The 24,602-nt window shown below is 50.0% G+C and overlaps 2 protein-coding genes across 3 annotated transcripts; one reads left to right on the plus strand and one right to left on the minus strand.

Annotated features, from left to right (window-relative positions):
* Positions 1-557: 557 nt before the first annotated feature.
* Positions 558-8,077, plus strand: Pklr (pyruvate kinase L/R). 2 transcript variants are annotated; one of them, XM_051199084.1, is made up of 11 exons: positions 558-704; positions 1,628-1,810; positions 4,042-4,133; positions 4,218-4,349; positions 4,486-4,672; positions 4,948-5,218; positions 5,337-5,487; positions 5,724-5,876; positions 5,971-6,137; positions 7,276-7,457; positions 7,901-8,077. In XM_051199084.1, the coding sequence occupies exons 1-11, from the start codon at positions 605-607 to the stop codon at positions 8,005-8,007; spliced, it is 1,725 nt and encodes a 574-aa protein (XP_051055041.1). In that variant the 5' UTR covers positions 558-604; the 3' UTR covers positions 8,008-8,077. The 2 variants fall into 2 exon arrangements, with proteins under 2 accessions (XP_051055041.1, XP_051055042.1); XM_051199085.1 differs by lacking the exon at positions 558-704 and adding an exon at positions 941-1,040.
* A 2,064-nt stretch (positions 8,078-10,141) lies between these two features.
* Positions 10,142-23,295, minus strand: Hcn3 (hyperpolarization activated cyclic nucleotide gated potassium channel 3). The gene is made up of 8 exons (XM_051199051.1): positions 22,823-23,295; positions 16,019-16,448; positions 14,121-14,282; positions 13,534-13,752; positions 13,005-13,151; positions 12,402-12,642; positions 11,277-11,441; positions 10,142-10,880 (listed from the first exon to the last, which is right to left on the minus strand). The coding sequence occupies exons 1-8, from the start codon at positions 23,095-23,097 to the stop codon at positions 10,180-10,182; spliced, it is 2,340 nt and encodes a 779-aa protein (XP_051055008.1). The 5' UTR covers positions 23,098-23,295; the 3' UTR covers positions 10,142-10,179.
* Between the last annotated feature and the right edge of the window lie 1,307 nt (positions 23,296-24,602).

Raw genomic sequence — 24,602 nt, forward strand, 5'->3', positions numbered from 1 at the left:
GCATTATAGGGAAGTTTTACCAGTGGGACCGCAGCTTATCTTCATGGTGGTCAGTAAGGCAAGGTCATTCTCTCTAGTGCCATGATAAATAGTGAGTGGGGTGAGGCATCCCTGTGATAGCTGAAGAAGTTTGGCCGAGCGTTTATCAATATGGATGATCAACAACAATCCAGACACTTTTATTAATGCCTAGACATGTTCACAGAAAAACAGGGAGAGAACTAAGATAGCCTTTAACTCACACCAGCAGAAGCTTTCCTTCCCTCTTTTCCACACTCGAGGCCCCAATCTTTAAGCCCTTGCTTAGGAAAATACAAGGAGAAAGGGATTGTATCGTTGGAAATCAACCAATCTCTCTGCTGGAGTTGAAGACCAGTCAATGCGAACGGACTAAAAACTGATCAGGAAAACTGGATGACTTAGGGAAGGGAAGAGGTGGGGGGAGACAGCTGGCAGTCCTCGAGAAGGGACTCTGTGTGGGGATGGGGCTGCCTCCTGGGTGTGCCCCTTTTCTATTCTCTGGCTCCCCCAGATAAGGCCAGCAGTTGGGCATCCTCTCCTCCCAGTCTGTGGTGCCTGCAGCCCAGTCCCACACTTTGGAAGCATGTCTGTCCAAGAACACATTCTACGCCAGCAGCTCTGGCCATGGATCTCTAGGTCCCAGAAAGACTTAGCAAAGTCTGCCCTAAGTGGGGCTCCAGGAGGTAAGTAGAGGAAGGGTGTGGGGAGATTCAGAGTTGGGGGGTGGAGGCCTTGGGGGAAGGATGGCCATGGCAGCGTCACCTGAGTTAAATACAGACCTGATCTGAGCCTTTGATCCAGGCTCTGCAGACAGGCCAAAGGGGATCCGGCAGCATGGATGCCACGGGGCACTCCCGTGGTCCCTGGACTCTGGCCCTTGATATACAAGGCTTGCTTCCATTGGCAAGAGAGATGCTGGCTGGTTATACTTTAACCAGTGCTCAGGGCTGGCCTCATCTGAGCCAGGCCTCATACCACTGACCACAGCACAGCATAAAGCAGACCCACAGACACAGCAGGTATGCAGCAGCATGGCAGGTACTTCGGGACACGATGCTCTTCTGAGTTGGTCTGGGTCAAGCTACAGGATCTCTGGGACTTGAAGCAGCACTGAGTGGATGGAGGGAACTTGAAGGGGAGTCGGGAAGCCAGTGAATTGCCTGGAGTTGGAAGGAAGTAAACAGGAATCTTAGGGAAAAGAACTGAGTGATTCTGAGGCTCGGGAATGAGATGCATATTTGAAGGAGACATCTGCACGGCTGAGGCTGAGTGGCCTGAAGGAGTCTGGGGCGGGGAAGGTCTTTTTAGATGGGATATTAAGAATTTGAGCTTGGGGTTAGTTAGACCTAGATCTGAATATCTTACTTGCACAATGTATTTTATCATTTAAATGTCTTTTTCCTTATTTGTAAAACTGGGGTAGATCACACCCAACAGTCTATTCTATAGGACCCTCGAGACTAACTAAAGTAACGTGAGTATGATACTCACTGAAGGAAGGCCTCACACAAACTGGAAAGCCGAAGGGATGCAGCGTGCACTGACGGGAAGCACCAGGAGGACAGGCAGGTACCTGTGCAAGACCCTGAGTCCCCTTATACTGCAGGGCCTGCAGGATACCTTCGACGTGCTAGTGTGGCCCAACTGACCCAGGAGCTGGGCACTGCCTTCTTCCAGCAACAGCAACTGCCTGCAGCTATGGCGGATACCTTCCTAGAACACCTCTGTCTTCTGGACATCGACTCAGAGCCTGTGGCTGCTCGTAGCACCAGCATCATAGCCACCATTGGTAAGCCTGCATGGCTCAAGGTTTCTCCCTATTTTTGCAGTCTTTGACAGTGCCATTCATTCAGCAAATATTTGTGAGGGTTTTGTGAGGGAAGTTATTTTATTAATGTTTTTTGAGACAAAGTCTTTCTATTCTGTAGCTCTGAGTGTTGGGCAGGCTGGCCTTGAACTTAGAGATCCACCTGCCTCTGCCTTCTGAATGCTGGGCTGGGATTAAAGACATGCACCACCACACCTGTTTGAGGCTGGATTTTTGAGACAGGGTCTCAGGTAGCATTGGGTAGTTGTTATATAGTCCATATTATATAGTCTTAGCCTTGAATTTCTAGTCTTCTTTTAAGTTCTACTGCGGTGACACAGGTATGGAATGCCACCCCCAGCTTAACTAATACTTGTCAAGTACCTAGAAGACAAGGTTTGGAACAGGTAGTAGACCATTAAATAAATGGATAAGGGCAGTCTATCAGGTAGGACAACACATAATAAGCAATGACTTATTAAAACTTAACTAGTTAAGTCAGGTGCAGTGGCCTAAGCTTTTAATCCCAGCACTCAGGAGGCAGAGGCAGGTGGATCTCTGTGAGTTTGAGACAGGCCTGGTCTACAGAGAGAGTTCCGGACAGCCAGGGAAATCTTGTTTAAAAAAAAAAAAAAAAAAAGCAATAAAATGTAGCTAGTTCAGTGAGTTTGAAAGGTTTGAAAGTTTTAAGTAAAGAGGTGTGGCCAGGGATATCCAGCATCCCTCTTGAGGGCAGAAGGAAGACCCAGTCCCCAGTCCTAAACAGGAGCCAAGGCAGCTGAGGGAAAAAAAACCTCCTAGCAAAGATTGGAAAAGGAGATAGGAATGGCAGTGGATTCGTATCTCTGAACACTGAGTACCTAGGCAGGAGGATTGCTGAGAGGTGAAGACAGCTGAAGCTACAAAGTGAAATTTTGTAGCAAAATCAAAAATCAATAATGTGATTGGGAGTGTAGCCAGTTGATAGAGTGTTTTCCTCCCTTTCATGAAATCCCCAGCATCAGATAAAACCTCCTGTGCTGCCCGTAATCCCAGCCCTGGGCAGTAAGTAGATGCCGGAGGATCAGATGTTCAGGCTTATCTTCAGCTACATATCAAGTTTGAGCTTAGCCTGGGCTACATGACACTCTGAAAATAAAAGGGAAAAAAAGAAGATGGCAAGGGGAGAAATAGCTCTGCAGATCTTTGGGAGAAGAGATGTCCAGGCAAAGGGCACTCAATGCCCAGAAATCAAGGTGTGCTGGAGTTGGGACTGGAGAGATGGCTCAGCCACTAAGATTGAGTACAGCTCTTCCAGAAGACCTTTGTTCAGTTCCCCCAAAACCCCATTGGACAGTTTACAACTGCCTGTAATTCTAGTTCTAAGGGAAACATATCAACTTTTCCTTATTCATGCGCACATACTCACGCTCAGACACACACAGTTTTTGTTTTTGGTTTTGTTTTTGATCTGAAAACAGGAAGGAAGCCTAGGATAGCTTTAAGACACAGCAGACATGAAGAGACTGGGGGAGGTATTACCTGGTGGGGGTGTAGGGGACTAGAAATTGGGTTCGGGGCCCTGAGATTGGTTGACAAGGACCCTACCTGATTCATGACCTTAGCTTTCTTTTTACTTTGTATTTTGACGTAATCTCACTAGATTGCCCTGGCTGGCCTCGATTCCTCTATAGCTCAGACTGGCTGTCAAACTTGAGTTACAGGAGACCCTGTCACAGAACTGTGGAGGGATGGGAAACAAAGGAGGAAGGAAGAAAAACAGAGGACAAGGGCAGCTCAGGGGTAGAGCACGTAGGAGACCCTGGGCTCCATCTTCAGTGCGGCAAGAAGTGGCCTGGGAAGGGGAGGGACAGGAGGAATATGAGTCAAATGCTAATTTAGGATGAGGAGGGTGGAGAATGGGACAGAACTCAGCTCCATCAGTGAGACCTCTTGGCCTGAACACTACCTGCTCGGCCTGCCTCATGTTCTGACCCTTCATGCCCTAGAGTAACCTCCTCAGTGAGGCACTTAATGTCAAACCACTTGCTAACAAAGGTACATAAGGCCTGGCTTGAGATTAAACATCCCCACAAGCTGCCTTCCCGAGGGGTTTGTGCTTATTGGAGTGGAAAAAGGAGTAGTGGAACTTCCAAGAATGAAAGCCACCTGGGATTGGGCAGTCTCTAAGGGTGCTGATGGGAGGAACTTCATAGTGGAATCTCTGGTCCCAGGGCCAGCATCTCGCTCTGTGGAACGCCTCAAGGAGATGATCAAGGCTGGGATGAACATTGCACGACTGAACTTCTCCCATGGCTCCCATGAGGTGTGGGGACGTCCTCGAGGGCAGAGCTGAAGGATGGCCCAGGTCCTGCCTACTTTCCCTTGAAATCTTCGCTCTCGTGCCTAGTACCATGCGGAATCCATCGCCAACATCCGAGAGGCAGCTGAGAGCTTTGCAACCTCCCCACTCAGTTACAGGCCTGTGGCCATTGCCCTAGACACCAAGGGACCCGAGATACGCACCGGCATCCTGCAGGGGGTGAGAAGCCTGTGGGTTGGCGCTGTCTGAGGCCGAAGGAGTGTTACAAGCACTGGGGCGGGAAAGGAGGTCAGCGCTGGTCCTACCCTTCAGGGACCCACGTGTGAAACTCATTTCTCTCTGGCCCCGCTCCCAGGGCCCAGAGTCGGAGGTGGAGATTGTGAAGGGCTCACAAGTGCTGGTGACTGTGGACCCGGAGTTCCGGACACGGGGCGACGCAAACACAGTGTGGGTGGACTACCCCAATATAGCCCGGGTCCTTGCAGTGGGGAGCCGCATCTACATTGACGACGGGCTCATCTCTTTAGTGGTGCAGAAAATCGGTGCGGAAGTGCCTCCTACCCAGACTGACGCCCTAACACCGGGCCCTTCTCTTCTGTTTGGTCTGCTCTAGGACACTCACACCTTCCCCTGGCTGTGCCTACTTCCCCCACATATCCGAGTGGTCCCTGTGCTCATCACGGTTTGGGGCTGGGCATTTGATATCTCTTCTTGGTGTGTGTGGAGGGGGTGAAGGGCTCCAAGCTTAGCATTTCCTCTACCGTGCCTATAGTGCAGTGTCAGCCTTGACAGACGCTAACTCTGTCTATACCCGCAGGTCCAGAGGGGCTGGTGACTGAAGTGGAACACGGCGGTGTCCTGGGTAGCAGGAAGGGTGTGAACTTGCCAAACGCTGAGGTGGACCTGCCTGGGCTGTCTGAGCAAGATCTCTTGGATTTGCGCTTCGGGGTAGAGCATAATGTGGACATCATCTTTGCCTCCTTTGTACGGAAAGCCAGCGATGTGGCTGCAGTCCGGGATGCCCTGGGGCCCGAAGGAAGGGGCATCAAAATTATCAGCAAAATCGAGAACCATGAAGGCGTGAAAAAGTGAGGCTTGGTCTTTGTTCCCATCAGCCCTCTTATTTGCCATTGCTCCTCTTGTGTGCGCCACTTCCCGGCATCTCCTCCTGGCTCTGCCCTAGCATGGATTCCTATAACCTCCCAGGTTTGATGAAATTCTAGAGGTGAGCGATGGCATCATGGTAGCACGGGGTGACCTGGGCATTGAGATCCCAGCCGAGAAGGTTTTCTTGGCTCAGAAGATGATGATTGGGCGCTGCAACTTAGCCGGCAAGCCAGTCGTTTGTGCCACTCAGGTATGGAGTGAACCCTTCCTTGGGCTGTACTTCAAAGGTGCTGAGCAACCTTGGATCTACACTCTGCTGCCCAGTGTCTAGTCACAAGTGACGACGTTAGATAGAGATGACATGAACTTTCCAGGATCTCACTGTGATCCTGGCATTCTAAGAGGGCGGGTGTCATAGAAACAACGTGGGCAGGGTCCCCAATCAGAATGAGACTTCTACAGCTTCCCATCCATGGTGTCACCCAGATGCTGGAGAGCATGATCACTAAAGCTCGACCAACTCGGGCAGAGACAAGCGATGTGGCCAATGCTGTGCTGGATGGGGCCGACTGTATCATGTTGTCTGGAGAGACGGCCAAGGGCAGCTTTCCTGTGGAGGCTGTGAAGATGCAACATGCGGTAGGAACTCAGTCCTGAAAAAGTGAAGCCCCAGGGACTCAGACCCTCTGGGACCCCATTGTTTCTACTCAACCTGGCTTACTGGTGCCTGCAGATTGCCCGGGAGGCAGAGGCTGCTGTGTACCACCGCCAGTTGTTTGAAGAGCTACGACGGGCAGCGCCACTGAGCCGTGACCCCACTGAGGTCACAGCTATTGGAGCCGTGGAGGCCGCCTTCAAGTGCTGTGCTGCGGCCATCATTGTGCTAACCACAACTGGCCGGTGAGAGACAGTGGAAACAGGGTTTTGATCAGGGAGTGGTTGGCACAGTGTGGGATGAAAAGTATTGCTTTTGGGCAAAAAAAAAGAGATAGCCCCAAATGCTAGGGACCAGGAAAGGCAGCTCTTGGGTGTTCCAGGACCTGTGCCAGTGAGCTCTAGGGACTCAGCAGGAGATAATCTAAGCATGTAGGCTTCAGGGCTCCTAGGCTCCAGGGCTAAGGGGGTTTCACAGTGCCCAGGTGTTGCTGAAGAGCCTGGTAAACCTGAGGATTTTTCTCTCACACTTAGCAGTGACTCACTTGTTCCCCCATGGGGTGAGGATTAACAAGGGACATTAAGTGCCATGTGGAGGGTGGGTATTATATAAGTACACATCTTCTAGACAGTTTTACCCCTTTTTTGTTGTTTGTTTGGTGGGATTTTTCTGAAATAGGGTCTCATTAGTCCCGGCTAGTCTGAAAGTTACTTAGCTAAAGTAGCCCTGAATTTATCCTTCAGCCTCCATCTCCAAGAGCTGGGATTATGGGCATGTGCCACCATGTCTTGCTGTCTGGTTTTACATTTCTAAGTTTTTAAAAGTGTTTTTAATTATACATGTGCATGTTGGGGGTTGCCTGCATTTGTGTACAGTACACAAGGCCAGAAGCCTAGTTACAGGCATTTGTAAGTTACTTGGTGTGGATTCTGGAAAGTAGCTCAGGTCCTCTGGAAGAGGTGTAAGTGCTCTTACGGACTGAGCCATCTGTCTAGACCGGGCTTTACATTTGTTTTACTTTTTAAAAATATGGATGGACATTTTGCCTGTGTGTATGTCTGCACCATTTGCATGTCTGGCTCGAGTGAAGGCCAGAAGAGGGCATCAGAGCCCCTGGAAATGATCTTACAAACAACCGTGAGTTACCATATGGATGTTGCAATCTGAACCCAGGTCCTCTTCAAAAGCAGCAAATGCTCTTAAAAGCTGAGCCACCTCTCCAGCCATGGTAGGCACTCTTAATATTTAGTGAGAATGTCAAATGCTAGAGAAGTATCACTCACCCAGGGCAACATGGCCCATTATCAGTACCTGGGACCATAATTCACACTCTTGTTTCTCAAGTCAACACTCTGATGTTCTAACCATGTCCCCCTCACCCAGCTCAGCCCAGCTTCTATCTCGGTACCGACCTCGGGCAGCTGTCATTGCTGTGACTCGTTCTGCCCAGGCTGCCCGACAGGTCCACCTGTCCCGAGGAGTCTTCCCCTTACTCTACCGTGAGCCACCAGAGGCCGTCTGGGCAGATGATGTGGATCGAAGGGTTCAATTTGGCATTGAAAGTGGTGAGCCTTGGAGACCTTGCCCTTTGGCTCCCCAGCCTGGCTTCTCACCTGACTCAAAGGCTGTACCTGCCCTCACTGGTCCAAGATATTCCCTAGGAATCACTAAGATGGACAAGTGTCTTGGGCTCTAAGCAGGGAGGTTAAGCAGAGGGGGAGGGAGGGAGAGCAGAAGTGTCTCTAAAAAGTCTGCTGCTGTCTGCAACAACGTATGGGGACATAGGAGTAAGAGGTGGGACTAAATTTTAATTTATAGTCATCATGACCACATCTGCCCTTGTCCCATTACTGTAACCACACGGATACAAAGGCTTGATGCTTAGAATCAGTACTCTGCATCCCTCATAGCTCCAGTTCAGTTTCCTTCTCTTACGGGGTAGCCTTGAGGTGGGTGGATGGTATGGCTGACCTAGGTTCTTCATTGACTGTCACCTTTCCTCCCCCAGGTAAGCTCCGTGGCTTCCTCCGCACAGGTGACCTGGTGATTGTGGTGACGGGCTGGCGACCCGGTTCTGGCTATACCAACATTATGCGGGTGCTGAGCATACCCTGAAATGCCTCTCCCCATTCTGACCTAGTTGCAGCCCATCTCTTCCAACCCACACCCCTCCCGCAGCCCCACATCAGCCTTGTCCCCCTGCCTCACACGGGCCCTGAACGTCTGTCCAGACACACACTGGCCACCCAGAAGCATCAGTTGTATACCCGTCTCAATCCGCTCAGCTGGATTCTAAGATGCCCTGAGCCTTTAATCCTAGCCCAGCTGGTTAATTCTATTCCTCTAGGTTCCCTATCATTAGAATGGGGGAGGTGGAAACAGGGTGATCTCATCCAATTTCCATAGTACCATTATTTTAAAGCACTTCTGTCCTCTGATGCGACCCTCATGACTTTTTCCTGAACAAAGTGTCATCGCCTGATGGCCTCAAGTCAGGACGGAACACTCCTTCATGGAGCAGTGGAAGCCACTTTGGGGTAGACGGGTACTGGAGAAAACTGAGCCAGGCTGTGACACCCCCCCACCCACACACACACAAGGTCTCACTATGTAACTCAGCCGGGCTTCAAATTCATAGAAACCCCGTCTGAACCTCCCAAAGAGTAGGGATTACAGGCATGAACCACCACACTGGACTTCAGGCTCTTTAATCCCAGCACTCAGGAGACAGAGGCAGGCAGATCTCTGTGAGTTGGAGACCAGATCAGAGTTAGTTCCAGGGCAGCCTCTAAAACCACAGAGAAACCCTGTCTTGAAAAACCAAAAAAAAAAAAAAAAAAAAAAAAAGAAAACCACTAATCTGACTGATCTCATGTCCACTGCTCTGCTGGGCCAGATGATCTAGAAATCCTTTCACAGCCACTTTTTCCCCATAGATCAGAAGCAAAAATCAAAACAACAACAAAAAAAAAAAAAAAAAAAACCAACCAACTAAACAAACAAAAAACCACTTTTTTTTTAAACCCCTACTGTTTAGGTCCAATTATAAAAACAACTCCCACAGGCCAAAAATTCCAGAATCCCCCCACCCAGGAGAGAAGATGTGTTGTTTGTTGCTCTGCCTCCGCGATTCAATGCTACAGTGTAGGACAGAGGGCGCTCTTGTCCCTGAGGAATCAGGGGTGCTGCTGGTCTGCCCTCCCTAGGTTTGGAGACCCCAGGCACACCTCTTCTGAACCAACAGCAGCCCCTGATGAGAGGGGAAGAAACCAGGGTGCAGCCCTCCGTCAACCTGTCACCCTCTTCCCACTACCTCAGTACGGAGAGTACTGCCGCTGTGGGATTGTGCAAGGACCGCAAAGGTGTCCTCCTGTCCCTCAGCCTCCCTACCAGGAGGTGGGGAGGACAGACAGAAGAATGAGTAACAAAATGAACAAGTCAAATTAGCAAATGAATAAATAAAATTGATAAATGACTGAATAAATAAGACAAAGAGGGAAGATAAAAGGTCACATGAGGATTCAGCCCCTTGCCCCCCACCAGGGGGGAGCTAGGCTGGTATAGTTAGTAAGGAGGCGCCAAGTATCCCTTAGCTTTAAGGGCAGTACCACTGAAGCAGGGTGCACAGTGAAGAGCAGCTTCTAGCTTACAAAGGCAGTGCTACCACACAGGAGCTGTGGAGGGAGGGTACGCTACGGCGGGCAGACGGGTGTTCTCGCTAGACGAAGACGAGGAGGGCCCACAGGTGGTAGGAAGAGGGTATATGTTCACACTCAGGACCCTGGACATCTGTTGGCTGTAATAGATAATTGACGGTACCAGCTATGATGAAGGGGACAGGAAGATAAGACACACTGGGCAGAACCCGCTGGGTCACTGACAGGGAAACAGCCATCTAGTTGGCAGTGATGGTGGCTGCTAGTAAATCTGTGTTTCGTAAAGGCGGGGTTGTGGGCCCATGCCTGCACCTGGCAGGATGGTGGCCTGGGGACACCCTAGTAAGAGGGCTTTGAGTCACTTCTACTTGGCAGTGGAGACACACAGTACCTAGCACAATGCCTTGAGCATGGTAGGCACTGGGTACCTACGACAAATGGGTATATGATTAGGATTAACAGGCTGCAGCTGCTTGAGCTGAGGATACAGAACAGCTTCATGGCAGTAAAGGGTAGTATTTTAGATCCTGTCAGTCTTCCCCAAGGCATTTCTACCCTCAGGCACACATCATTGCACACCAATGTGTGCACCATTGCACACCAATAGCTAAGGCCAGTGTAACCTAGGATTTCACATGTTGGCAGAAATTTGGGGACCCCTGGGGGTAACTGGTTCAGGCACTGATGGCCTGGGTAGCTGGGCTGTCCCTGGAGGCTTAGCCAGGAGCCCCGAGGGGGGCAGGCGCTCACTTCCAGAGCCTTTGCGCCCAGGAGAGCCATCACCTGTTGCTCGCTGAGGCAGAGAAGGTTGAGAGGCAGAGAGTGGGCGGCCCCGAGGTCCTAGCCTCCTACCACCTCCTCCTGGGGGAGGGCCCAGCAGGGACACCTGAGAACGCCCTGCCCGGGATAGACTGGCATGGAGGGTTCTGGCAGGTGGAGCAGGCAGTCGGGAGGTGGACGCCCAGGGTCCTCGGGCCAGCAGAGGACCTGCTCGGACAGGCACCAGTGGGGAGGCTGGGGAGCCTGCTGAGCGTCTAGCAGATCTAGCAAGGAGGGCCACTGGGGAGTCAGGGGAGAGGGGCAGAGGGCCTCGCTGGTGAGTCAGGGCTATGGCCACGTTGGAGGTCACAGCAGCTGCCTGCAGAGGTGCATGCACCAGTGGCTCCCACAGCACTGGCTTTCCACTGAGCCGAGCTCCTGTGCCAGGAGCCAGGCCCCTAACACCACGAGCCATGTCTCTGTCGTGTTGTACCAAATGCTGCTCCATGACGCCGCCGCCGCTGCCTGGACTGGGCTCAGAGCGCTTCCGCTGCAATATCGAATTCTTTTTGCCTACAAGTTGTTCCAGGACCAAGAAGTTAGGAAAGGAAAAGGATCTAAGGTGGAAGTTGGAAAGCAGGGTGTGGGGGAGTATGACGGGTAGGGGATGGGTAGTCAGAAGTAGATATAGAATACTGGGCAACAGAAGCTGGAAGGTGGCATCAATCAAAAAGCTGAGGTTAAGGACAGGTATTAAGGAGGACTTGGGGAATGGAGGTCTGGGGAGATGTATCCATTGCTATGGCTTGCCAGAGGTAAGACTAGTAACAACACCGAAACCCTCTGGAGGCATGGACTGGGACTGGCGGGTTGGGACGCAATGCCAAAGCACTAGAGCTCGGCTCCTTGCTATGGAAATGAGGAGACACCCAGCCCAGACCCAGAGCAGACAGAGTAAACAGGCCTCACCAATGCGGCGAAGCCGGTCCATGGCCACAGTCTCAAAAGCCCTGCGCATCATTGGGAACTCCTCAAGCACCGCATTGAAGTGGTCCACGCTGAGTGAGTAGAGGCGACAATAGGTGTCGGCCCTTACACTGGCGGTTCGCCGGCCTCGGGTCAGTAGGCAGATCTCTGCAAAAGTTAGGGAGAGGCTCAGGCCCCTGTCCACAGAGCTCCCTCCCACTAGGCCTGCAGCAGCTAACCCAGCACTCTCAGATTTTCGCTAGACTTGGGAGATATTAATGATTACCTAACTGCTCCAACCACTGTCTCCAGACCTGCACATCTGGAAGGCTACTCCCCGACTTTTTCATTCTCTCCAAAAGCCAACAAACAGGTCTGCCAGCCCCAGATGCTCTCAGTTACTCTGTTCCACATTAACTCCAACCCCAGTCCTATTGCTCCATCCCAGGGTGTACCCTACTCTACCCCCTGCCCTGATTAAAGAGGAGAAGAAAAAGCAGGCTGAATGGACACAACGCACAACTGACAAGATGCTTGAAGGTGGTGGCTGGCTAGGTGGCTGGTAGGTCGTATGAGCCTCAAGACACTTTGGGTATCAGCTGGCAGTGCGTCGCCCACTGCCACAGGCTGTGTCTTTGGAAGCTCCACAAAGCCTAAGTCTGTGGGACAGCTCTGCTTCATCCCTAGCTTTCCCTCAACTCACAAGACTCTTGCATCGTGTCAGCTAATAATCCCACTGGGCTGTTGGCCCAGTAGCTTACAGCCTGGCCATGCACTGGATTCCCGTGAGAAGAAAATAAAAAAAGCAACTGCCAGGTGCGGTGGCTGCACACTTTTGACCCCAGCACTTGGGAGGCAGAGGCAGGTGGACCTCTGTAAGTATGAGGTCAGCCTGGTCTACAGAGCAAGTTCCAGGACAGCCAGAGCTACTAATAGAGACCTGGCTCAATCAATCAATCAAAATAAAATAGAGAGCCTCAGCCCAGCTCAGAGACTCACTGAGAAGGTCTGGGGAAGGGCTGTTCTGTGACTGATTCTGCAGCACAAACAGGTGGGACCCTGATCCTAGGGAGCAACTGCATGCTGTCCAATGCTCATGACCCCCCACCTTCCCCGAAGCCTGCTGACCCCCAAAGTAGGATCCGTCAGTGAGGCGAGTGTCCCGGGCGCCCCGTGCCAGCACACTGAGCAGCCCATGCTGGATGAAGTACATCTTCCTGCCCACGGAGCCCTCACGCACCACCAGGTCCCCTGGCTGGAAGACCTCAAAACGGAGCTTGGTGAGTACTGCGGTGACGAAGCTGGGGTCAGCATGAGCAAACAGCGGCATGTGGGCCACCAGGCCCCGGCAGGTGAAGTTAATAATCTCCTGGACATAGGAGGGGCCTATCAGACAGGCTTTGCCCCCTGCTGGAAGATGCCCCCATCAAGCTCATCTGTCTCCAGAAACCCCATCCAATGGATGGGGATGCTACAGTGGGTCTGGGGACCTCCCTGCCTTCAGAACCTTTCCACCGGGGCACCCTGCAGGCACTTTTCATACAGCCTTCACTACCATAAGACCTTCCACAGAAAGCCATCTCCCCTCAAATACTTGTCCTCCCACGGGGCCATCTTAGACCTCAGTCCCTACAGGAGCACATGATAAGCACTCCCGTGTAGCCCAGGCAGCACCTCCGGAAAGCCCAGATCCTTGAAGAGCCCTCCCGACAAGGTCCAGCCCGGCCCCACCTCCCGCAGTGGCTCGCTCAGCTCCCCCAGGATGCTCTCTTCATCGAACATCTTGCCCTGGTAGCGGTGCTCGTAGTACTCGTGGATACGCTGCCGTGTGTCAGCTGGCAGCTTGTGGAAGGACATGTACTGCTCCACCTGCTTGTACTGAAGAGGGCAACACCAGTTGCCAGGAGGAAGAGGACGTGGAGACACGGGGCCAAAACAATGGGGTGCTGGGGGGGGGTACAGAAAGCCACAGGCACGTTTGACCCACAGGTGATAATATGGTACACACAGGCAGGTGTTCTCAGAGCCAGGAAGGACATGTGGACAATGGTAGATACAGGGAAGGCAGCACTTACAGAAAAACCCAAATGCGAACAGAGCAGGGGTCCAAGGACAGAGGTGTAGGGACAGACCCGGAAGCACTTCACACAGGAGTATGGGGCAAATGAACACGAGGTAGGAGAGGACATAGAGGCCCACCAGGACACAATCCCTAGCACTTCTCCACGCCCCGCCCCTTCCCTCTCTTGTCCCTACTGACCTTTTCCTGGTACTGTCGCCGGGAAGAGTCCAGGGACTGGATGAGTGCAGTGGCGTGACCGATGAACATGGCATAGCACGTGGCACCCACAATCATGCTGAGCATGGTGAGCCAGACGTCAGGCATGCCTAATGGTGCCTGCTGCCCGTAGCCAATGCACAGCATGTGACTCATGGCCTTGAACAGGGCGTGAGAATACTGGCGGCCCCACGAGTGGTTCTGGGGGACAGAGTATATTGCAGAACAGGGCATAGGCCCCTTGGAGTTTCACTCTCCACCTGCCTATTTCTTTTACTTCAGCCCTTCCTCTCAGCAATCGCTTGATTAGTGTGTGGAGTTCCCAAAGCAAAGGGGCTTCTTCTGCGCGGGGACCTTTGCTTTTGTCTAGGTTTCCTCCTCCCGCCTACTCCTTCCAAACACAAGCGCTTCCTCTTTCTAGGTTTCTTGCCCTTGCCCTCCCCCAGTGCTATCTCCTCCTACCATCTTTCTGGATCATCTCCCACCTCCTCCTCCCTCGGGTTAGCCCTGTTGTTCAGGCAGAAGAGCCCTTAAGAGACCCAGGCGAAGCAGAGCTGGGGGCTTCTCACCACCATGTGGTTCATGGAGACCCAGCAGTCGGAAGGGAAGTCCTGCAGCATAGGGACCAGGAACTGCAGGCAGCCGTCCCAGTGACAGAGCAGCAGCATCATCCCAATGAGGTTGAAGATTCGAACCACCGCACTGGCCAGGTCATAGGTCATGTGGAAGATCTGAGGAGTCCAGGGAAGCGCCGCTGTGTTTAGGAACCCCTCTTTGCTTGGTTCCCCCAGTGCCAGCCCCGCAGAGCCCCCTTGAACCTTGTCTCCTGGTCAGTCTCTCTGAATTAAAGACAAAAACAAAGCTATTAACCTGGCCTGGTTTCAAGTGCCTGTAACCCTTGCTACTAGAGAAACTGAGGCAGGAGGATCAGAAGTTTAAAGCCAGCCTAGGCAACTTTGTCTTCTTTCAAATTTTAAGAAACTTTGCGTAAAGTACAGTGGTGTATACCTTTAATGCCAGCATTCAGGAAGCAGAGGCAGGTGGATTTCTGAGTTCAAGGCCAGCATGGTCTACTGAGGAGGGTTACACTGTCTCAAAACAAAAAATGTTTATGTATATGGGTGTTTTGTCTACTTATATGTCTGTGTATTATAGGCATGCCTGGTAACCTTCAAGGCCAGAGAGTGTGTGATCCCCTTGAACCAGAGTTACAGACAGTTGTGAGCCAGCATGTAAAAGGAAATTAAAAAGAAATTGAACCTGGATCCTCTGGAAGTACAGCCAGTGCTCTTAACTGCTGAGCCATCTCTCCAGCCCCCAGCCTGGGGAACTTAGTAAGATCCTATCTCAAAATAAAAAGTAAGGGCTGGAGGGATGACTCAGCAGTTAATAGCATTGGCTGCTCTTCCAGAGGATCTGGGTTTGATTTCTAGCACCCACGTGGTGGCTCACAATTCCAGTCTAATTCCACAGGCACCAGGTACATATACAGTACAGACACATATGTATAAATAACATAAAATAATCCTAAAACAAATAAATAAAAAGTAAAGGGTCTAGGGATATGACCCAGCGGCAAAGCACTTGCCTAGCATATGTGAGGCCCTAGGTCCAATCCCCAGTGAGGCGTGGAGGTATGAGGGACCATTATTTATTTGTATAGGACTTTATGACACGTGGCTGCTATGGCCATCTTTTCTGTAGAGAGACGGAAGCCATCTCTGTACCTAGAACTAAAAAGTGTTCAGACTGAGGTTCAGCGACTTGGATTGCACAAGCAGCCCAGGTGCAGCCTGGGAAAACAGGGAAGTGGCATTCACAGTATAATGTCTTTAGGACAAGGGTTAACACCAGCATTCCTCTTCCAATAGCATTAAAGATAATGGATCCTTTCTGGGCGTGGTGGTTCACACCTGTATTCCTAGCGCCTAGGAACTGAGGCAGGAGGACTGTCAGATGGCCAAGGCCAGCCAGGGCTCTAGTATGAGAGCCTGTCTCAAAAAGCTGAAACCAAAAAACCAGCTGCATCCTGGGAGCGCACTGTGTGCGGGTGCCGCCCTCAGTGCTTCACACGTATTAGTGCCAACCACACTGCAGGCAAATACACCAACCAAGGGTAGAGCGCCTGACACTGTCGCCTTATGCGAGAGACAATGAGATGGCACAGGACACGCTGAGCCACTGAACTCCGGGGTCCGAAGAGGCCCCTCCTTTCCATACCCAAATCCTCCACTCAAGAATCAACTCACCCCAAGAGTTTGCTCTGCGCTGGGTGTACTCAGATGCTCCACCTCTCTGAATCCCCATCCTCACCCAGACATCCTCCCTGAATCCTCCTCCTTCTTTACCAACTTTGCAAAGAATTCACCTTACCCATGTTCCGTATCCCATAGAGTCACCAGAACTCCACCCACAGTGCCTTCCCCTAAGAGTCTGATAACCTCCCCTGCCCACCTCCCCACCCCACCTCCTCCCATTGGTGTATGTAGCGGATGAGGCGGGAGAGGCGGAGCAGCCGCAGCAGGCTAAGGATCTTGGTGAATCTGACTATACGCAGGGCCCGAGCTGTTTTGTAGACCTCCGCATCTAGCCGTGGCTCCAACTCCACCACAAGGAAGATGTAATCCACAGGAATGGAGGAAATCAGGTCAACCAGGAACCAGGTGCGTAGGTAACGTGTGCGGATGGCCCTTGGAGCAAGCAGGATCTCAGCACCTTCCTCTACCACGATGCCAGTTCGGAAGTTGAGCACCAGATCCAGCAGGAAGAAAGTGTCAGAGAGGACATTGAAGACGATCCAGGGTGGGGAGTTCTCCTCCTTGAAGAAAGTGATGCCCACAGGCAGTACTATGAGGTTCCCCACCATCAGCAGCAGCATGATCAGGTCCCAGTAAAACCTAAAGCAGGTACAGGATGGAGAGCAAGATCCTGTCATACTCTGTCAGCAGCTGGATTAACAGATCTCTGATACAGCTAAGAGTGTTCAAGAGGGGCTGGGGGAGATGACTCAGAGGTTAGGAGCACTGGCTGTTCTCCCGGAGGTCCTGAGTTCAATTCCCACCAACCACTTGGTGGCTCACAAACATCTGTAATGAGATCTGGTGCCCTCTTCTGATCTGCAGGCATATGTGCAGGCAGAACACTGTACATAATAAATAAATAAATAAATCTTAAAAAAAAAAAAAAAAAAAGAGTGGTCAAAAATACAAAATCACAAAATGGTCACTTAAATCCACTAAGAGTGGAAACTGGAACCACCATTTGGGAAAAGAGTGTTAGCATTATTTAGAAGAGTTAGATATTTGTTCTCCCTGCAATTCTGTCCCCTTGTTTATAAACACCCAATAGGAACATGCTGTCTAGGAAATTTAACTAGTAATGGCTACAACAGGATTAAATTTGGCAACAACTCAAACATCTACCAGTAGAAAGTGGAGTGAGCTGGAGAGATAGTCCAGCTGTTAAGAGCACTGGCTGCTCTTGCTGAGGACCTGAGTTCAATTCCCAGCAAGCAACCACATGGCAGCTCACAACCATCTGTAACTCCAGTTCCAAGTGATCCGATGCCTTCTTGCAGCTCTAAGGGCACCAGGAAAACAGAGGGTACGCAGGCATCCATGCAGTGAAACAAATACACACAGAAAAATAAATGAAAATTTAAAAAATAAGACAAAGGTAAATATATCCACTGCCTGGACTGCTGTATAGCAGCATAGATAGGTCTCACATTTGAAAGAAAAGAAAAAGAGATTTATCTTTGTTTTGTGTGTGGGGTGTTTTGCCCTCACATATGTAAGTATACCATGAGTGTTCAGGACTCACAGAGACCAGAAAACAGCATCAGTTTCCCAGGAACTGGAGTTACACAAAGTTGTAAGCCACCATGTGGGGCTGGGGACTAAATTGAGAGCCTCTACAAGGGTAGCATTCTGATCGTTCTGAGGAAGGCTCCCCTTCCTCAACTCCTCCCAGGACGTCCTCTCCTCCTCACCCACCCAAATCCATACCTTTCCTTCTCTCTCTCATTAGAAAGCAACTTTAAAAAAAAATCAGAATAGGAAAAAACAAACAAGCAGAAAAAAATGCCAAAGAAAAAGCACATACACACATGTGAAATACATTTACACACCAAAATCCATAAAAAATAAAATTGGAAACCATAATATATAAGGAAAAGACATGTAAGGTTATAAAGAATGCCAGAGCAAAGCACTCTGAGACAAACCCCCTCCAAAAATACCACTGAGTTGTTTTTTGTGCTGGTCACCTGAGGCTGACATGTGTCCTGCTCCTGCTCTTAAGGGTTGTAAACCCAGTGAGACACCATTGGAGGACATGCTTCCTTTTTGAGAGGTTGTTAAGTGGAGATGGCTTCTGAGGTAGTGACGGGTGCTTGTGTCCACTTCCCCTATCAATTCTGGGACCCCATCTGGCTTAGACCTGAGCAGGCCTCATGCATGCTACCAGTCTTGGTGAGTTCACATGTAAGTAAGCCCTGCTGGATCTAGAAGGCCTTGCCCCGTGTCCCCCATCCCCACAGGCCCCTACACTCTTTCTACCTCCTCTTTTGCACAGTTCCGAGTCCTAAGGGAAGGGATTTGATGAAGACATCCCATTTAGGACTGAGTATTCTGAGGGCTCTCATTCTCTACACATTGTCCAGTTGTGGTCCTCTGTGCCTGGCCCATACACTACAGGAGAAAGCTTTTCTGATAATGGCTGATCAAGATAATGACCAATGAATGCAGTGGTTTGAATAAGAATGGCTCCCTTGGGTTCATATATTTGAATGGTCATTACTAGAGAGTAGAACTGCTTGAAAGAATTAGAAAGATTAGGAGGTGTGGCTTTTTTGCAGTAGGTGTGGCCTTGTTGGAGGAAGTGTGTCACTAGAGGTGGGCTTTGAGGTCTCAAAAGCCCATGCCAGGCACAGCTTCTTGTTTTGTGTCTCAACCTGTGAATCATGATGCAGCTCTCAGCTACTGTTCCAACATGGCACTCACTGCTGTGATGATAATGGTCTAAGCCTCTGAAACTGTAAGCAAGCCCCCAGTGAAATGTTTCTTTTATAAGAGTTTCCTTGGTCATAGTGTCTCTTCACAGCAATACAACAGTAACTAAGAGAATGAGTATAGTTGGGTGTTGTTAAGAATCATTTTATTACTTTGTTCCTTTAGAAAAACCATAGTATTTTGTTTTCCCATAGGTTCATAGCCTATGTAGTCTCAGGTTCTTAGCCATCCAAGCAGAGTCAGGCACAGGTTCCATCTTGATAGTGGTTGGTTAGTCTACAACTTTTGTGTTACTATTGCATCCAAGTATCATACAGGCAGGTCACCATGTAGAGCAAAGTGTTTGTAGCTAGGTTGGTGTTTACCTTTCTCATCTGGCAACATGCAAGAGTACATTTCAGTACCAGTACCATGAACACTAGTCAGAAGGCATGAGCAGCCAGAGCTCTTAACCACTGAGCCATCTCTCCAGCCCTTGAATCTCTCATTTTTGAAATTGAGCAAAAGAAGCAAGAGACATAGGGTACAAATTAGATGAGTCCTTGTATACAAAGTTCCAAAACAGACAAAATTAAACTAGTATGTATTGGTTTGGGAGTCAGAAAAAAGTGGTGAAACTATTTTTTTAAGCCTTTCTATTTTCCTTACATTGACGTTTTCAGTTTTTAGTGTATGTGTGTGAGTGATACAGGGTTCATGTGGAGGTCAGAGGTTTGTGAATTTCATTCTCATCTCTGGGGGTTGAATTCAGACTACCAGATCTGTGCAGCAAGCACCTTTACAGCTTTGTCTTACTGCCTTTCTATTTTATGATGAAATTATTTCTATTGCTTAATACTATTTTCTTTATTTACAAGTTAGAATCAAGAGACAAAAAAAAAAAAAAAAAAAAAAAATGGTCCAAAAGACCAAGTAGGCAGATTACAACAATCCCCAAAGCTCCCAAATAGAGAGAGGAAGAAGGGGGGGGGGGAGAAACACAACAAGAAAATCCAGGTCCCAGGACAACTTGTAGAAATTAACTCCCCCTTCCACCATGTGGGTCTCTGGAACTGAAATTAGGTTGTCAGTCCTGTTGGCATGTGCAGTACCACAAAAATTAGAATATAGGAATAAAGGTGTAATTGAGTGGTAAACTGTGTCCTTGGCATATTTCAGAATCTAGTTTTAATCCCCAGCACAGTTCATTCACCTATGAAAAGCGAGACTAGAGGATTTGAGATAAGAAGGTGAGATTACAAAGTGGGACTTATACTGTAATAGGGTTATGTACAACCTCTTAAGATGATACTTATGACATGAGCTTGCTTTATGGTACTCACATATATGAGTGTATTTACCCGTACTCTATAAAACTCTGTGAACTGCTAGGCCTGGTTGGACAGACCTGTAATCCCTAATGCCAGCTACTTAGAAGTCCAAGGCAGGGGATCACAAGTTCAAGGTTTATTTGGAATACAGAGAAAATTCAAGGCCAGCTTGGGCAACTTAATGAGACTCTGTCTCAAAATAAAAAGAAGCCAGCAAGATGGCTCAGAAGATAAAGGAACTTGTTGCCAAGTCTGATAACCTGAGTTTAGTCCTTCAAATCCACATAGAGAAAGGGAGAACCAATTCCCAGCAACTGTACTTTGACTACAAGCAGCATGGTGTGTGAGAATGCACACACGCGTACACATACACACTCATTCTAAATAAATAAATGTTTTTTAAAAGTTTAAAAGTGAGCTCAGATGAAGGTTGTCCTTAAACAAATTACCTATCATGTATGATGCTGTAGGTTAAATCCCATATACTCCTAACTAAAACAACAATAACAGAAAACTATGCCAGGGCTGGAGAGCTGGTTCAGTCGGCACACTGTCTACTGTGCAAACACAAGTAACTGAGTTCGATCCCTGGCAGGCACATAAAAAGAAGGTGCAGTGTTGCAATGTGCTACGCCTGTAACCCAGTCTTGAGGGGTGAGACAGGTGGGTCCCGAAACTCGCTGGCTGGCCAGACAACCTACTTGAGTCAATGAGCTCTGGGTTCTGTGAGAGATATTCTCAAGAAGAAAAATAAAATAGTGAAGAACAGTTGAGAGAGACCCAGTGTCCACCTGTCACCTACATACACACAAAAACACATGCACACAGGTTGGAGAGCTGGCTCAGTGCTTAAAGGCATTTGGTGCACTTACCAAAGTCCCAGGTTCAGTTCCCAGAACCCTCATGGTAGTTCACAACCACCTGTAATTCTATTTGCAGGAGATCTTCCCTCCTCCTCTGACTGCCTCAGTCACTGATTGCATGTAATACACAGGCATATATGCAGGCAAAACACTCATACATATATATAAAGTAAATCTAATTTTCTTTCAAAAAGTAAACATGGGCACAGCTGCACCCACCCACTTAAACAAATACACACACCATATACAATGCACTAATATTGTTTTATAAATTCTTAAAACTAAGCACCCTATATTGATCCCACGGGCTGTTGGGTAATTTTGCAGAGACAATGGGCATGACAATGCTGTATAAACAGTGGCTGTTGTTATGGCTCATGCACTCTTTATCTCCAGATTTCTAAAAAAAGTGGCTGCCTCTCCCATCTCCAGCTCCGTCTATTTCTAGTCTAGGCTGTTCTGCCCTTCTCAGTCTCCCCCACCCCATTCCTCTTCTCCAACACAGCTAGCACAGGGATTGTGTCTCTGTGGGTGGGGGGAACTGCCATCCATGGCCAGAGTGGGACTAGGCTATCCTGCATTCATCTCAACTGGGCTTTTCAGGGATGCCCATCCCCCTCCACAGCACTTCAGATGACTGTGCTGGAAGAGGACTCTCTAGGAGATCCCAAGGAAGCATGGCCTGAGCTGTGCACTCCTCCCCTCCTCCCTCCTCTAGGCTGCCTGGGCATGCTGAGACTCTGGCTGAGACAGGCAAGGGCAAGCTACATTGCTTCAGAGGAAGCTGTGTAGGTAGGAGGTCAGGAGGGAAACAGGGGGCACCTTCTCTCAGAGGAAAGCATCACTGGTACACACATGATGGTTTCAGGTCTCGGACACATCTAATCACAGCACAAGTCCCAAACACAGCCCCTTTTGATTCCGACTGCAAATCCTTTCAGTCCCTGAAGGAAGCTTGGTGGTTCCTAAGTCTAGACCCACCCCTGGAAGCCCCTCATACTTTGTGCTTTCACTCAGGAACAAACCCTTGATGCTTTCTTCCTCTCTTTCCACAGCTGCTGAGGAGAAATCTTGCACTGGGAGACAGAGAGGAGGAAAAGGTTTGCCTTGCCATCAGAGCATCTTCACAGCCTGACTCACAGGCAGTCACAAGCCCAGCGGGTGATGTGGTAGAGGATTGAGAAGCAACACAACTATGAGGGGGATATGGCTCCTGGGGATATGTCTGAGGGTGAACTGGGGGAGGGGAGGAAATCTGCTGGGGAATTAGGCGGCAGGTGTGAGTGAAATAATAAAGAAGAAAAGTGGAAAAGGCAATGAGAACTAGAGGAGTATTTACAGGGGGTGGATATCAGAGGATGGAAGACACTGTCTGGGGTCTCCGATTGTGTTCCCAGTCTCCAGAGACACACCTCAATTCTTCATCTAAAAGCTGTCCTTCAACGTCCCCAAGGACAGAGCGGCCTTTCTCCCCTAGCGACCTTGATGTAGACGTACAGCCTGAAGGGAACTGTGAAATGGCTACACCCCACTCTCTGTCCCTTTTTCTATGGGAAACACCTGGGCGGTGGCCGAGCCCAGGCTCTCCTCAATCGTTCTGAGTACCGGCCCCGCCCCGCTTCATCCCGCCTTCAGCACCACGGACAGCAAACAGAGCTGCGGACCGGACTGACCCTGGTCACTCTCCAGCGTTCCCAGCTTCCCTTATAGTTCAGTACCCCTAATCTGTTCCACAGAACTGGGCAAATGCTTGGTGTGGGTAAAGGGGGGAAGAGATCGGAGCTAGGCTTTTCCCTCAGGTCCCAGCTTTGGGGTATGATAAAATTCCCCACACCTCCAGAAAGCAGTACTGGAAGAGGCAAGGTTTCCAAACTCCTGCAGTCTCTGTGATCCAGGTGGGTTCCTGCATTGGGGAAACCAAAGTCCCTGGAGATTCTCTCTGGTGTCTCCCTGACCTGACTAAACATAGAGGACCTCGGGGTAACCCGCCTAGGAATTCCCAGGCTGAGTTGGAGGAGGTGACTCTGCAGCTCCACCCGGCCGGTAGCACTGGTGTCCCTCGCCCTCCCCGCTGAGCCCCCCGTACCGGAAGTCGCTGTAGGGGTGGATGATCCAGGCCCCGGCGGACTTCACCCTCTCCTGCTCGATTTCCACCGCTTTGTGGCTGCCGAAGACCCGGAGAGAGAACTTGTTGACGGTCGGCTGCAGTAGCGTCCCGAGCAGCCGCCTCTTCGGCTCGGGCGCGTTCTCCGGGACCCCACCTGAGGCCGTGCTGGCCTGGGCGGGAGCGGCGGGAGGCGTCTCGCGCGCAGGGGTCGCCGTTTCTCCGGGCCCCGCCGCCGGCCGCGCCTCCTCCTCCATGACCTCCCTCACTCGAAGGACCTCCCCAACGGGTCTAAGGCCATGGCGGGCGCGCTGGTCCCTGGGAGCCCAGCCAGGCAGTCGAGCTTCCGACCGGCGTGCGCCCCGGGCGCAGGGGGCGTGTGCAGGCGACAGACGTGCGGGCGCTGCGCCCCCTGGTGAGGGCTGCGCGAGACCGGGCAGGGCGGGCCGCTGGCTCAACTGCAGCCCGCACCCCCAGGGAGGGAGTGGCCTAGGGGTGCGGGATGGAGTGGGGAGCAGGCTGGCTTCTGGAGGCGCGAAACTCAGTGGGGCAAATGCAGTCCGTGAATCTCCCGAGGCCAGGGACGGAAGGGAAATTTGAGACTCTTCTTCCCCATCCTTGTTCTTTCTCATCACTCCTAGGAGTCTTTGTCATCCTGAGAGCCTGTAAACTACTTTCCGTAGTATAGGTTATTCCTAATTCATTAAGCCAACCTTTGTCGAATGCTGCTCACTAACTGTGTGCTAAGGATGCCAAAATTGGCACAGAAATCTTAGCTATTAAGCCAATGGTTCATCCGCATAAGCAGGTCAACAAACATGAAAATAACATACTACGGCCCTTAAGAGCCAAACATCTCCCCAGGCGTGGTGGCGCAAGCACTCTGGAGGCAGAGGCAGGGGGATCTCTATGAGTTCAAGGACAGCCTGGTCTACAGAGCTAGTTCCAAGACAGACTCCAAAGAAATATAGGGGATCCCTATCTCAAAAACAAAACAAAAAAGAGCCAAACATCTCTGCTTCTTCCCTTTGTTCCACTTCTTACTGCCACCGCCTTAGAAAAGCCCTCAGCGTCTCCAACTAAATTATTTCAGAAAGTTTTATGTTTTGTTTTTGACGTGGGTTGTAACTCAGGCTGGTCTTGAACTTCTGGTCTTCGTGCCTCTACCTTTGAAGAGTGTGTGCCACTAATCTGGTTTTAGAAGTTTTTAATAATCTTTAAATTTTGCTGGGCATAGTGGTGCATGCCTTTCATTCCAGCACAGGAAGGCAGAGGCAGGTGGATCTTTGTGAGTTTGAGGCCAGCCTGAGTTATATATCAAGTCCTAGTCCAGCCAGAGCTACATAGACAGTCTCCAAAACAAAACAAAGCAAAACAAAACACACACACCCTGGTGGTGGTAGCACATGCCTTTAATCCCTGCAGACCTGCAGAGACACTGTCTGATCTGTGTGAGTTCCAGTCCAGCCTGGTCTACAGAGCAAATGCCAGGACAGGCTCCACAGGGTTTGAAAACATGTCTTGAAAAACAAACAAACAAACAAAAGTCTTAAGCAAATTCTCCCAATCAATTCATTCTTTTCAATCTGCAAGTAAATTTTCTGTAATCCACATGGAACTGGGGAACTTGCTTAAAGTCATTAAAAGGTACCCATTTTAGAAATACATTTAAACTCCTTAGCAATACTAAATCACTAAAAATTTGGACTTCGTCTTAATAACACCTATTTTTAAAAAAATATTTATTATTATGTATGAATGT

The sequence above is a fragment of the Phodopus roborovskii genome, unplaced genomic scaffold (assembly GCF_943737965.1).
Source record: "Phodopus roborovskii unplaced genomic scaffold, PHOROB, whole genome shotgun sequence".
Taxonomy (NCBI): Eukaryota; Metazoa; Chordata; class Mammalia; order Rodentia; family Cricetidae; genus Phodopus; species Phodopus roborovskii.